This window comes from Papio anubis, chromosome 3 (genome assembly GCF_008728515.1).
Source record: "Papio anubis isolate 15944 chromosome 3, Panubis1.0, whole genome shotgun sequence".
NCBI lineage: Eukaryota > Metazoa > Chordata > Mammalia > Primates > Cercopithecidae > Papio > Papio anubis.
In genome coordinates, this window is record NC_044978.1 from 126,625,167 (window position 1) to 126,637,676 (window position 12,510).

Genomic DNA, 12,510 nt, shown 5'->3' on the forward strand with positions numbered 1-12,510 from the left:
TGGAACCAGGAAGCTGCCAACTGCTCCCTTATGCTTAATAGCTTATTTCCTAGAACCTCAGTACTAATTCCTGACTGTGCTTGAATTACAAGCAGTATATATACACATCACCAATTGTGTTCCCTAATTGACCTATTGTGTTATATCCTATTTACCTTATGAAAAGTCAAACTGTATGAGAGAAGCCTAAAATAAGGAAATGAATTCTGAGCTACAAGAGCACTTAGAGAAATATTTCACATCAGGTTGTCTCATAGGAGTGGGAAGCCCATGGCAGACGTGGCCACGTGAGCTGTGTGTCTGAAGCTCCTGGGTCACCTGTTTCCCTGGACTCTAGAGCACTTTTGGCAATCACGATTCCTTCCCAATGAGTGAAAATGCACGGGGCCCAGAATCATCTACACTCATATGTGGGCAGAAATTTTGAAAACAAGTTGTTCTCACTCAGATTAGGAATTGGGAAAACAGAGATCCATGACCAAACCGAAAGTACCCAAGGAAAGTACCCAAGGAGGTGGGGAATGGCCTAGGACTGGAATAGTCCTAAAGAATATGGCCCAATCCTAGTACAGTGATGACCGTCTCTTACATTTTTATAGCCCCTTGTAGTTTTCATTGAGTTTATAACAACCCTGAGAATGAAGTTTTGTTCTTATTTTTATGGATAAAGAAACTGAGGTTGAGGAAGTGATTCACAGCTAGCACCCATCAGAGTAAAATCCCTGAGTCTTCAAACTTCAGATGGAATAGTCTTTCCACCAGGACCTCGCAGGGCTACCTCAGGACTAGGTTTTGGAAAAGCAATAACTTGGAGTCAGGCTGGCCTGCATTCGCCTAGCCCTGAATGTACTATTTTTTAGGTATATGATTTGGGCAGGTTCTTTTACGTCACTGAACCTCATTCTCCTCATCTGTAAAATGGAGATGTGTAGCATCTAGCTCACAGGGCTACTGTGTGGATCAAATACTATATGCATACCAGTGTGCTTATCACAGAACTTGGCCCCTGGTTAGGGCTGGACAAATGTTGAGGCTTTCAGGGTATGTTCACAGCATGGGCTCTGGATAGAGGAGTCTCCCTTCCCCTCAGTAGTTCAGCATGCCTTAGGGCACAAAACCCCCCAGGGGACATTTAACTGTATCTAAAAGCTACAAAGAGATAAAAACTTGGGACAGACTGGGCGTGCTTGGGGCCTGAACACTGAGTCTAGGATGGGGATGGAGGGGTGTCAGCCCATCTTTCCCCTCCTCCCATACTGCCATCTGCACTGGGTCCCCCAACACAGAGAGGACCCTCCATCCTCACCTGGAAAGCCATGGAGTTGGCGACAGCCAGAAATATCCTCAGAGGCAGCTTGGCCTTGTAGGACCTGTGGCTCCACAAGCGATGGGCACCAGCTGTCACACCCAGAGCGGCCAGGAGGAAGCAGAAGTAGGCTGCAAGACACAAGCAGGGAAAACATCAGCAATGGTCCCCGAACTTTCAAACACCCCCCATGTTTTTTCTCTCCTGAACAGGGACACATGTGAAATGGTGTCAGGGGAGAAATCTGCGACATGAAGAATCAATAACTTGAGAGGAGGCAGCCTTTTTGATTTGTAGCATCCCAGTACCATGCATAAGCAAAGAACTTTCTTCAGCAAACTTTGACCTTTGAATATTTTTCCCTACAGCAAATCTTTTATTTGCTAATGTTTCTTGCCAGTCTTGATGCAAAGTCACAACCATGTCAATGTACATTCGCAATTCAATCTCACACGTACACTCTCGGCAGGGCGGAGATTGAGCTCTACGTCACCACTTAATTGGCACCCATTAAAGGGTGAGAGATATATGAAGAGCATATTTCTAAGTGGCAGTGCCCATTATTGGTGTCAATAAACATATTTAAAGAGAGCACAATATTACATCTTCCAGTAGTGTTTGACCAATCTTGATCTCAATCTATATTGATTTGGTTCTAAAAACAAGATTTACCCTTAACTGTAAGAATAAGCGGTCCCTGAATATATGTGGGTTTCATGAACATGACAAATCATTCCTTACTTGAAAGGTTAAAAGCAAAAAACAAACAACAATCTGCCCACAAATCACAGAAAGCAGCAGCAAATAAAAAGCTCTGGCCTCCTTTGTTACTGTAATTTAACCTTGGTCATGAGTCCATGAAATGGACAGTCATTTTCCTTGTCATCCCTGGCCTTCTTGTCTCTGTTTTAACTATCAGGTAGTCAGGAAACAAGTAAAATCTAGAATGGAAAAATTCAGTGTGATTCTATTTCACCAGTAGGCTGGACCTTGGGTGCAATAAAATTAATTCCAAGACTCCATGAAAACAATTGTCTAAAATAGGATCACTCTAATCTACATTTGCCAGTCAGGCCTTTACCACTGACATTGTCTTGTCCTTTTGGGAATCTCCAATAATTTAGGGGTCATTTGCATGGTTCTCTGTCTATCCCTATGGCACCGACAATGGTTCACAGCAGCGCCTGTACTGTGCAGTAGTGGCTGTTGGTTTCCCATGGTCCTTCTTCTAACAACTGGAGTTTGGCCATGTGACCTGGCCCTTGCCTAGCATAGTGCCCTGTCTTCCGGGACATGAGAATAAACACCTGAACCAATGATTTTCTCTCTTCTGGCTCAAAGTCTAAGCTAGGGTTTACCAAACATTACATATTACCAAGCTGAGAAAACCTGATTACAACAGCAAATCTTGAGGCCAAGAAAGTGAGACATGAAGACAATGAAGATGCCCACAAGAGCTAAACCTGTCTTGAGTCACTGGTTGCTGACCTAGGAGCTCTGTCATTCTTCTTTTGATCCTGGGAGCCTCCACAGTATGTCCTAGTTAGCAGAGCCAACAGACTTCATTTTCTTGCTTAAACTAGCTTGCACTGGATTTCTGATGCTTAAATTCTGCTGAAGCTCTGGGGAAGAAACCAACCCTCTGGTCATGACTTAAATGAGGAAAAACCACAAAAACACATTCTGGGATGAATGTGAGGATTTATGGGCTCTCCCATTAACAGGATTCAGTTTTCCTATTTTGACAGTGCTAATTCTGTTCTTAAATTTTCTTCTATGATCTTTGTGAAGACTCATATTCAAACAAGTGTTCAGATGGATGCTTACCAGCTGGTTCTGAGGTAATGAAATATTCAGACACAGAACTGGTGACTTTGAGGGGATAAAAGGAGTAATGGGTAATGCCAAATACTTTACCAAGTAACTCATACCTCACAGAGAAAGGTGCTAAATCAATAGAAACCAGAATCACAAGATGACAGAATCATAAGCAACAAACAAGTATGGCAGTGTGGATGCAAAGAGTCATTGATTCTGGTTAGCTCAAGCCAAAAACAAAAACAAAAGCAGGAATTAAAAAATATATGGAGCAGCCTAGAGAACTCAGGGATGGTCCTGCAGGACAGGCTATGCCACCTCCAAGACGGTCCATGTGCTCCCCACCTTCTGGCACGCATGGCCTTGTGTAGTCTCTTCCCTATTAGTAACTTGCTTCTAACCAAAAGAATATAGCAATATTGAGGGAATGTCAGTTCCATGATTAGTGTACAAAATATTGTGACTTCTGTTTTGCTAGCAGATTCTCTCTTGAGCTGGCTTTGATAAAGCAAGCTGCCATGTTGGGGAGGCCCACATAGCAAAGAATTGAGGATTCCTCCAGCCAACAGTCAGTAAGGAAATGAGGCCCCCAGTCCAACAGCTCTCAAGGAACCAAATTCTACCAACAACTACATGAGTGAGCTTGGAAGCAGATCCTTCCTCAGTCGAGCCTTCAAGCAAGATCGTAGCCCTGACCAACACACTGCAGCCTCGTGAGAGATCTCGGGGCAGAGGATCCAGCTAAGCTGTACCTGGACTCCTGCCCCACAAAAACTATAAGAAAATAAATACGTTTTGTTTTACACTGCTAAATTTGGGGGTCATTTGTTATGCAACAATAGATAACCTGAATACAAAACATAAGCAGGAACCTTTCATTCATGGAAGGAAGGTACATCTTAAATCCTGATTGCAGAATAGTTTATCATCTATAGGGAAAGTAAACAGGCTGGTGTTGCATGGGGTAGGGAGTGGAGGCAAGGGGAAGAGGCGACTGACTGCTAATGGGTTCTATGAATAAAAATGTTTTAAAATTTATTTTAGGGATAGTTGCACAATTCTGCAAATATACTAAAAACAAATGACTTGTATACCTTAAATAGGTGAGTTGTACAGTATGAGTTAGAGCTCAAAAATGCATTATTTAAAGAAACAATTACTGAATTCCTATTGGATTTTGTTACTATATATATTTTCTTACTGTAAAATAAAATAGACCCATCCCAAAACAGAACAAAGCAATCAAAAACCAACCATTGGCCTAGGATGCTCCCACAGGCATCACCACTCCTGGATACTTGCCACCACCAGATATGTGTCATAACTTGGACCCTTGAATCTTCCACAGAGGCCAAGAAGAACCTCTATATGACCCTACACCTATGCCTGAAGCTATCAAGACCACCCAGGATTCCATGGCGGAAGTACCTTGTTGCCCATGCTTGGATCACAAACCCAAGCTCGAGCAGCCAGGGATGGGAAGAGGCAGAGTCCAGAGCTCCTTTGGCTTCTGTGTGGAAGACACAACCTCCTATCTGTCCTGATTTCCCTGTTTGGTACACTGTTTTGATAATGATTGTAGTGACCCCCTCCTAACTATATGACAGAGAACAGTCCTAGAAGGATGCTAAAAAGCAAAAAGTAAAACTCCCTTAATCCTGGACCTGATCAGAGACAGAGATGGACAGCCCCCTTCAAGAGCCATCCCTGAGTGCTCGACAGAAGGAAGCACTTGGCAGAGCTCTTTAACCCTCGCTTATAATCTATATCTCTATGGCATCAGAGTGAACGTTAATAAATAATAATAATAAGAGCTACCATTGACTGAGAGCTTTCTATGTGCCAGGCCCTCTTTAAGCACTTTATACATGGTAACTCATTTAATACTCACCACAAGTGTAGGGGGTAGGTACCATTATGATCTCCATCTTACAGATGAAGAAAACTAGACAGTGATAGAGCCAGGATACAATCTGAGGCAGGAAGGGCCCACATTCTAAATGCCCCTGCTGACTGCCTGTGCCCTGGAAGCAGAGTTCATCCTATCAGGAGGAACTTGAATGAATCACGTCCTTTTAGCCAGATCAAAACACAAGCTGAAAGTCAAAACTCTGGTTTTCCTTTCTCCCCTTCCAAGTTACTCCCTTGCCGGTAGTACCTACACCATCATTCTGCATCCCATTCAGCCTCGGCTTGTCATAAACGTGAGTGTCAGGAGAGCTGAGACTTTATGAGACAGTTTCATTGAGCTGCTATTATGTACCAGCCACTGAGCTCAGAACCAGGAGTTTAACAGGAATTTGAAAAGTAAGTTACTTGCTATACAATGACAAAGTATGGAAAGTGTTACAGAGAAAATGAACGCAATAATATAAGCGAGATTAAAAAGTGGGTAATTTAGTTTGGGGGACCAGAGAAGGCTTTGCAGAAGAAGCAAGAATTTAGGCTAACACTTAAACGATAAGAAGTCAACTGAGCAAGGTTCAGAGGAGGCAAGATCAGGCAGAGGGACTCACAGATGCAAAGCCCTGTGGGTGGAAAAGAGGATGTGATGGACAGAAGGAAACATTAAACATAAACTTATTTGTTCTAGCAATTCCACTTCTAGGTGTTTATCCAAAAGAATTGAGAGCAGTGATAGGACTCAACAGATACTTAGATATCCATGTTCATAGCAGTATTATTCACAATAGCCAGAAGGCAGAAATAATCCACGTGTCCATCAACAGGTGAGGAACATCCCTGCCTAACAGAAAGTCAGAAGGGAGTGGAGACTCACTGACAGCCTGCCCTGGGTGTCACTTTACCAATGTACCTAATTTTCCTCTTTTACTCCTATGAGGTAGATGTCATAATTTCCATTTTACAGATTTGCAAAACTGAGACCCAGAGACATTAAATAAATGCCTTGGGACTTCCAAGTGATAAAGCCAGAACTCCAACACCAGATCAGTCCAACCCCAAGCCCTTTCAGGCAAGTGCAGTGGTTCTCCACCCCGGCTGCGCACTGCAGTCACCTGAGATCTTAAACATCCGACTGCATCAGAAATGGGGGCCAGACAGCAGGCATCTCTCTCTCAGCAGATGATTCTGATGCAAAACCAGGCTGAGAAACTCCTGCCTCGTAAGGTACACCCTCTCTTAGACACCATGTGGCCCCACCCTCTCAATTTACAAACAGAGAGATGAGATCCAGAGAGCACTGCTCTCTACAACCCACCGCCAGTTGCTGACTCTCCATAGGGCCTCAGTAAATGCAAAGTGACCCTCGGATCAGGAGACAATGTCATCCTGTCAGTGAACTCAGGGTCCTGTTCACACTCCACCTGCCCCACCTCCCCACCAGCTCCCTTTGATGGTGAGAACTGCCCCCTAGTCTCTCAGCTGCAGAGTCTTTGATATCTGGGTGCTGGACTGTGGCTCAGGGTGTGCAGTGGGGAGCGATTTTCCCCCAGGGAACTGAGGGGAGGAGGGGGAAGCCAACACAGGGTGAAGGCTTCTTGGGAGAGGGTGACACCTGGGGTGAGGAGAGAGAACATGGAAGAAGGCACTGTGCTTTCATGTCTGCTTTTGCAGTCAGCTCAAGTGTTTTGAAAGTCAGTTCTGGGCTCTGGCCAATTAGTGACTGTTTCTCCTCTCTAGTCCTTCCCAGGTTCTGAAGATAGATAGGGAAAGGCCTACAGCCCCATTGATGGAGAGGGAGAGAGGGAGGGAGGGAGGGAGGGAGAGAGAATGAGAGAGGGAGAGAGAAAATGAGAGAGAGAGAGAAAACGAGAGAGAGAGAGAGAGAGAGAGAGAGAGAGAAGCACATATATGTAGGGCTCAGCAATACAGCATAATGGCTAAAATGGCCCTGGGACTGAATCCCTGTTAAATCACTTACCACTGTGACAATTTCTCTAAAGCTTGGTTTCTTCATGTATAAAGTAGGGAAAATAGTACCTGCCCCCTAGGTTTGTTGTAAAGATTAAAAGAGGTACTGCATGCAAAATTGGAACTGTGCCTGACAAGCAGTAAGCATTGGCACATATTATTGCCCCATGCATGAATGCCATGCTCTGTTTCTGAAAAGGTCCCCTCCCTGATAACCCCCTCTGAAGACACCCACACTTTTCATCACTATAAACTTGTGGTTCTGATGAGGAGGTAGAGATTTTGCCTCCCCTCCCCACTCTGACCCCCTACATTTGGCAATGTTTTCAGACATTATTGAGCGTTGCAACCCAAAACTTGAAGGATGTTACTGGCATCTAGTGGGTGGAAGCCAGGTATGCTGCTCAGCATCCCACAATGCACGGAAACTGCCTATGTACAGAATATCCAGGACGGCACGGTAGCTCACGCCTGTAATCTCAGCACTTTGGAAGGCCAAGGTAGGTGGATAACCTGAGCTCAGAAGTTTGAGACCAGCCTGGATGACAAGGCAAAACACTGTATCTACAAAAAATTAGCCAAGCGTGGTAGCATGTGCCTGTAGTTCCAGCTACTTGTGGGGCTGAGGTAGCAAGATCTTTTGAGACCAGGAGGTGGAGGCTGCAGTGAGCCAAGATCGCACCACTGTTCTCTGGCCTGGGTGATAAAGTAAGACCTCGCCTTAAAAAAAACAAAAACAAAAACAATCCAGCCCTAAATGTCAAACATGTCAATAGTGACAAGGTAGAGAATCTCTAAATTCTTAGGAAAGCTCTTCTTGAAACCAAGCCTTGTTCATTCTCTGGGTTTGACTGCAGCTGTCCTTGCTTCTTCACACCTCTCTAGTTTCATGGGGAGCTGCAGAAGCAGGAGTAATTTATTTCTGATATTATTTCATAAATAAGCTGGAAACAAAGGACTATGGTGTGAGATCAATAGCATCACTGATTCTCACATTTTCATGTGCCCTATAACAATAAGAGCTACCATTGACTAAGAGCTTTCTATGTGCCAGGCCCTCTTTAAGCACTTGATACACAGTAACTCATTTAATACTCACCACAAGTGTAGGTAGGGGGTAGGTACCATTATGATCTCCATCTTACAGATGAAGAAAACTTGACAGTGATAGAGCCAGGATACAATCTAAGGAAGGGGATCTTAGTAAAGTTTGGACCCCAGCCCAAGAGATTCTGATTCAATAGGTCTGGGGAGGGACCAACTAACTTTATATACATAATTTTTTTTTTTTTTTTTTTTGAGATGAAGTCTTGCTCTGTTGCCCAGGGTGAAGTACAAGCAATGGTGTGATCTCAGCTTATTGCAACCTCCGCCTCCGGGATTCAAGCCATTCTCTCACCCCAGCCTCCTGAGTAGCTGGGATTACAGGCGTGTGCCACCATGTCCAGCTAATTTTTGTATTTTTAGTAGAGACTGGGTTTCACCATGTTGGCCAGGCTGGTCTCGAACTCCTGACCTTGTGAGCTGTCCACCTTGGCCTCCAAAAGTGCTGGGATTACAGGCATGAGCCACCGCGCCTGACCTCAACTTGTATTTCTAACGAGCTTGTGGCAGGTGCTAATGCTGCTGGCCCAGAGTCCGAGTGTTTCTCTGACCAGCCAGATCAGAGAGACAGAGAGAGAGAATGAATGTGTGTGTGTGTGTGCACGCGCACATGTATGTGTGTCTGATTAAGGGCTGCCAGTGACAGGGCAAGGACCTCTACGGCTACTTATCTCATGGAATAGCACCACAAAGAACCTCAGTTAAATCTTACATCTTCCCTTGAAAAGTTTGGGTATACAAGGTTCAAGATTCAGAGGTGATTTCCACGTAGGTACTGTTTCCACAATTCTTTCAAAATCAGAACATTTTCAAGGGTGTTGGAGACTGCAAGCTGAGAAGCAAAGGGTTTCTTCTTACTATTAAAATCTTCTAAATTCTATTATACTTAAAATAACCAGCAGCTCCTCTCTGCCATCTACCTTCCTCCACTAAGCCACCATCTATTGTGCTGCATATGAGCTGCAGAAAGATATGTTCTCTCATCCCACAGCATGAATCTTTAAGCAACTGCCCACATCTAGGAAGATTAAATGACAAGGGGATAGAACAGGAGAGAGAGTGGATATATTTCATGCCTTTTATACATACTGCTTACTTTCCTCAAGTGTCCGTCCTGCCTTGGGTTAAGTCCATTTACATGGTTCTCACATACTGGGCAATTGCTACTTTTCCTGGTTGCTTTACAGCTTATATAGCAATAAGCATGAAAGTCATAGCAGATCACTAAGAAACACAAAATTATAGCATATGTTGTTACTGCTCTGCTACTGCACCACACAGTTTGCAATTCAAACAAAAAAGAAGGCAAGATTTTCGATCCTTTCAGGACTTCATTCAGTATATACATGGCTCACTTCAGACAGGCACCCCTGTTAGATGCTCTGTTACCCTCTGTGTTGACCAATACAGCAATCATCATGTTGTTATTAAATAAGGAATTATTGGTCCAGTGCTATCTGCCCTTACTGAAACATAATCTCCACGAGGGCAGGGATTTTGTCTGTCTGTGTTTCCATGTATTCTCAGCTGGCATCTGTGCAACTAACTCAACCAGAGAAAAACACTCAACCATGTTGATTGGTCTCACTTTAAAATCATGACCACTAACCTCATTTGGGCTTTAATATTACCCAGCAACCATATTACATTTCCCTGATCCATATGCGGTCCCTCTGTCCTAGACATTGACCTCACACCTGCTCCAATCACCTCACCCCTGACACCTCCCTCCCCTACTCACCTGGTAACTTTGCTTCTGATTTCAGTAAGAATATCAGAACTTCCCCAGGCTCCGCCACCTCTACCTACCATCCAGCATTTGAGCCTGGGTACTCTATGATCGCTACATGACTGCACATGGCCAAGCCACACTCTCTTTAAGTCTGGCCCTTCCCTTGTGCATCATATCCACTCATCCTACTCATACATTACTCAGAAATTCCCATCTGTATCATCAACACTGCTCCACATACTTACATTATTCCCACGAACCTACAGCCATGCTGTTATTTCTCTTATGTTAAAAAGCAAAATTTAAAAACCTCTCTTGACCCCACTTCCCCATCTGGATCCTATTCCATTTCCCTGTTCCCCTTTACAGTGAAACTTACTGAATATTGTCTCTAATCACTGGTTGCAGTTCTCTTTCCATTCTCTCTTAAACCCCCTCAATCAGGTTTTGGTCTTTCTCCCTCATAGCTAACCCAATCAAAACTGCTCTTATCCAGGTCCAGACAAGACAGGTGTAGCCCCTTTACTTGTGGGCAATCTCTAGGTAAACACTGAACAAATCATTACTGGATGACAGGGACTCTAAAGAAGAGACCCAGGTACTACAGGAGCACCTGAAGCATGAGCTCATGAAGGAGGGACTGCTGTGAGCAAGGTATGGAGGTGTGAAGGCTGTGTGTGTTCAAGCAGGAGCAAGTGGTTTGGTTTGGCTTCGGGGCGGGGGGCTGTGGGGGTAAAATGAAGGGAGTAAAACAGGCAAGGAGCCAGGTCTGGAAGGGACTCATACAGGTTGAGTATCCTGAATCTGAAAATCTGAAATGTTCTAAAATTTGAAATTTTCTGAGCATCCACATGATGCTCAAGGAAATGCTCACTGGAGCATTTTGGATTTCAGATTTTTGAATTAGGGATGTTCAACCAGTAAGTATATGGCAAATATTCCAAAATTCGAAAAAATATAAAATCTAAAACACTCTGAACCCAAGCAGTTTGGATAAGGGATACTCAACCTGTATATAATGCTAGAGAGAGAGAATTGATCTTGAGAACAATAGGATACCATAAAGAATTTCATGTGAGGCTAGGCGCAGTGGCTCACACCTGTTATCCCAGCACTTTGGGAGGCTGAGGCAGGCAGATCACTTGAGGTCAGGAGTTCGAGACCAGCCTGACCAACATGATGAAACCCCGCCTCTACCAAAAATGCAAAAATTAACCAGGTGTGGCGGCACATGCCTGTAATCCCAGCTACTAGGGAGGCTGAGGCACGAGAATTGCTTGGACCCAGGAGGCAGAAGTTGCAATGCACCAAGATCACGCCACTGTACTGCAGCCTGGGTAACAGAGCGAGATTCCATCTGAAAAAAAAAATCATGTGATCAGATTATGACAGATCTGAAGGCTGTGGAAGATGGGTGATAATGAACAGAAATAGAAGACGTTGGGCTGAGTATTCTCCACGCACCCCCGGCAGACACACACCCTCCCTTCTCATGCTGCTCTGTGCCCCAGCAGGCCGGCCTATGCCGAACCGATGGGCTTCCTCTGGCTTCTATCTGGGTTATTTTCAGCATCCAGAGCCTAGATTAGGAACTGGAAGGCCCTTGACAAGTTACTTATCACTCTGGGCCTCAATTTCCTCATTAATAAAAAAAACAAGGATGTCCCAAACACCATTCTGGCGCCAGGTTACCTGTATCATAATTACCTGAGGAGCTTTAAAATACATACATATATTCTAGAACTTCACACTGACAAGACATGGGTCATAACTCTGGCTTGTACCTTCATGCCTTGGTGTGGGAAATGAGGTCTTGTGAAGGAGAAGAGATGCAGTGATGAGAGGAAAAACCTGATGGCCAGAAAGTTAAGAACTCTTAGTTGTCACAGGATGATGCTGACAGCCCAGCTCTTGGCCAACAGCACGTAAAACAAGGTGACTCAACTGAATGGTTTGGGGAAGGCAGGAGAAGGGTGTTTTCTTTTGTTTTTAAGAAAATGACAAAGACTAAGGCTGTTCTGCTTCCAGTCCACTTTTGAAAATGTTTGGCAACTGGTACTTGTGGCCATGCAAGTATAAGAAGAGCTATATTTGGAGCTGTCAATGGTGCAATATTTTACAAAAAAAAGGTCAATGTTATCATTTTTTTAATCTGCTAATATTTGTTCAGTACAATGATACCAAGGCAAGCTCTTGAGAAAAAACTATTTGATAGCATAAACTAGTTCAGCCTGAGAGCTTTCCATGATTTCCCCTGTGGCTTCTTCCTTTCTTCTTCGAAGCCTCTTCCTTTCCCTCAAATAACACAAAGCTTCCCTTCCGGGTGTGGGGGAGATCATTTACCAGGCATGGGAATCAAAGCTCCCTGGAAGAACCCATGGAGAATGTCAGCTCCTTCCACACAGAAGGGAGGGAGCTCACAGGGAATCTGGAACTGCCCCTCTGCCATTTCCCAGCTGGGGTGATACCAACTTACTCTCTCTCTTAGTCTCAGTTCTTTTATCTGTAAACAAACAAACAAACAAACAAACAAAAGACTACGTCAAAGTGTTGTTGGAGGCCTAAAGTGAAAATGCATACGGTCAGCCCTCCTTATCCACGAGTTCCACATCTGTGGATTCAACTGTGGGCTGACAATATTTGAGCAAGAAGGCTGGGCACGGTGGCTCATGCCTGT

The 12,510-nt window shown here is 44.3% G+C and overlaps 1 protein-coding gene across 1 annotated transcript in view; it reads right to left on the bottom strand.

Moving 5' to 3' along the window:
• SCD5 (stearoyl-CoA desaturase 5) overlaps window positions 1-12,510 on the bottom strand; it is a 166,744-nt gene that overhangs the window by 73,939 nt on the left and 80,295 nt on the right. The window contains exon 2 of the mRNA XM_017958729.3: window positions 1,307-1,437. Within this exon, the coding sequence (XP_017814218.1) occupies window positions 1,307-1,437 (131 nt within the window). The remainder of the gene's footprint in view (window positions 1-1,306; window positions 1,438-12,510) is intronic.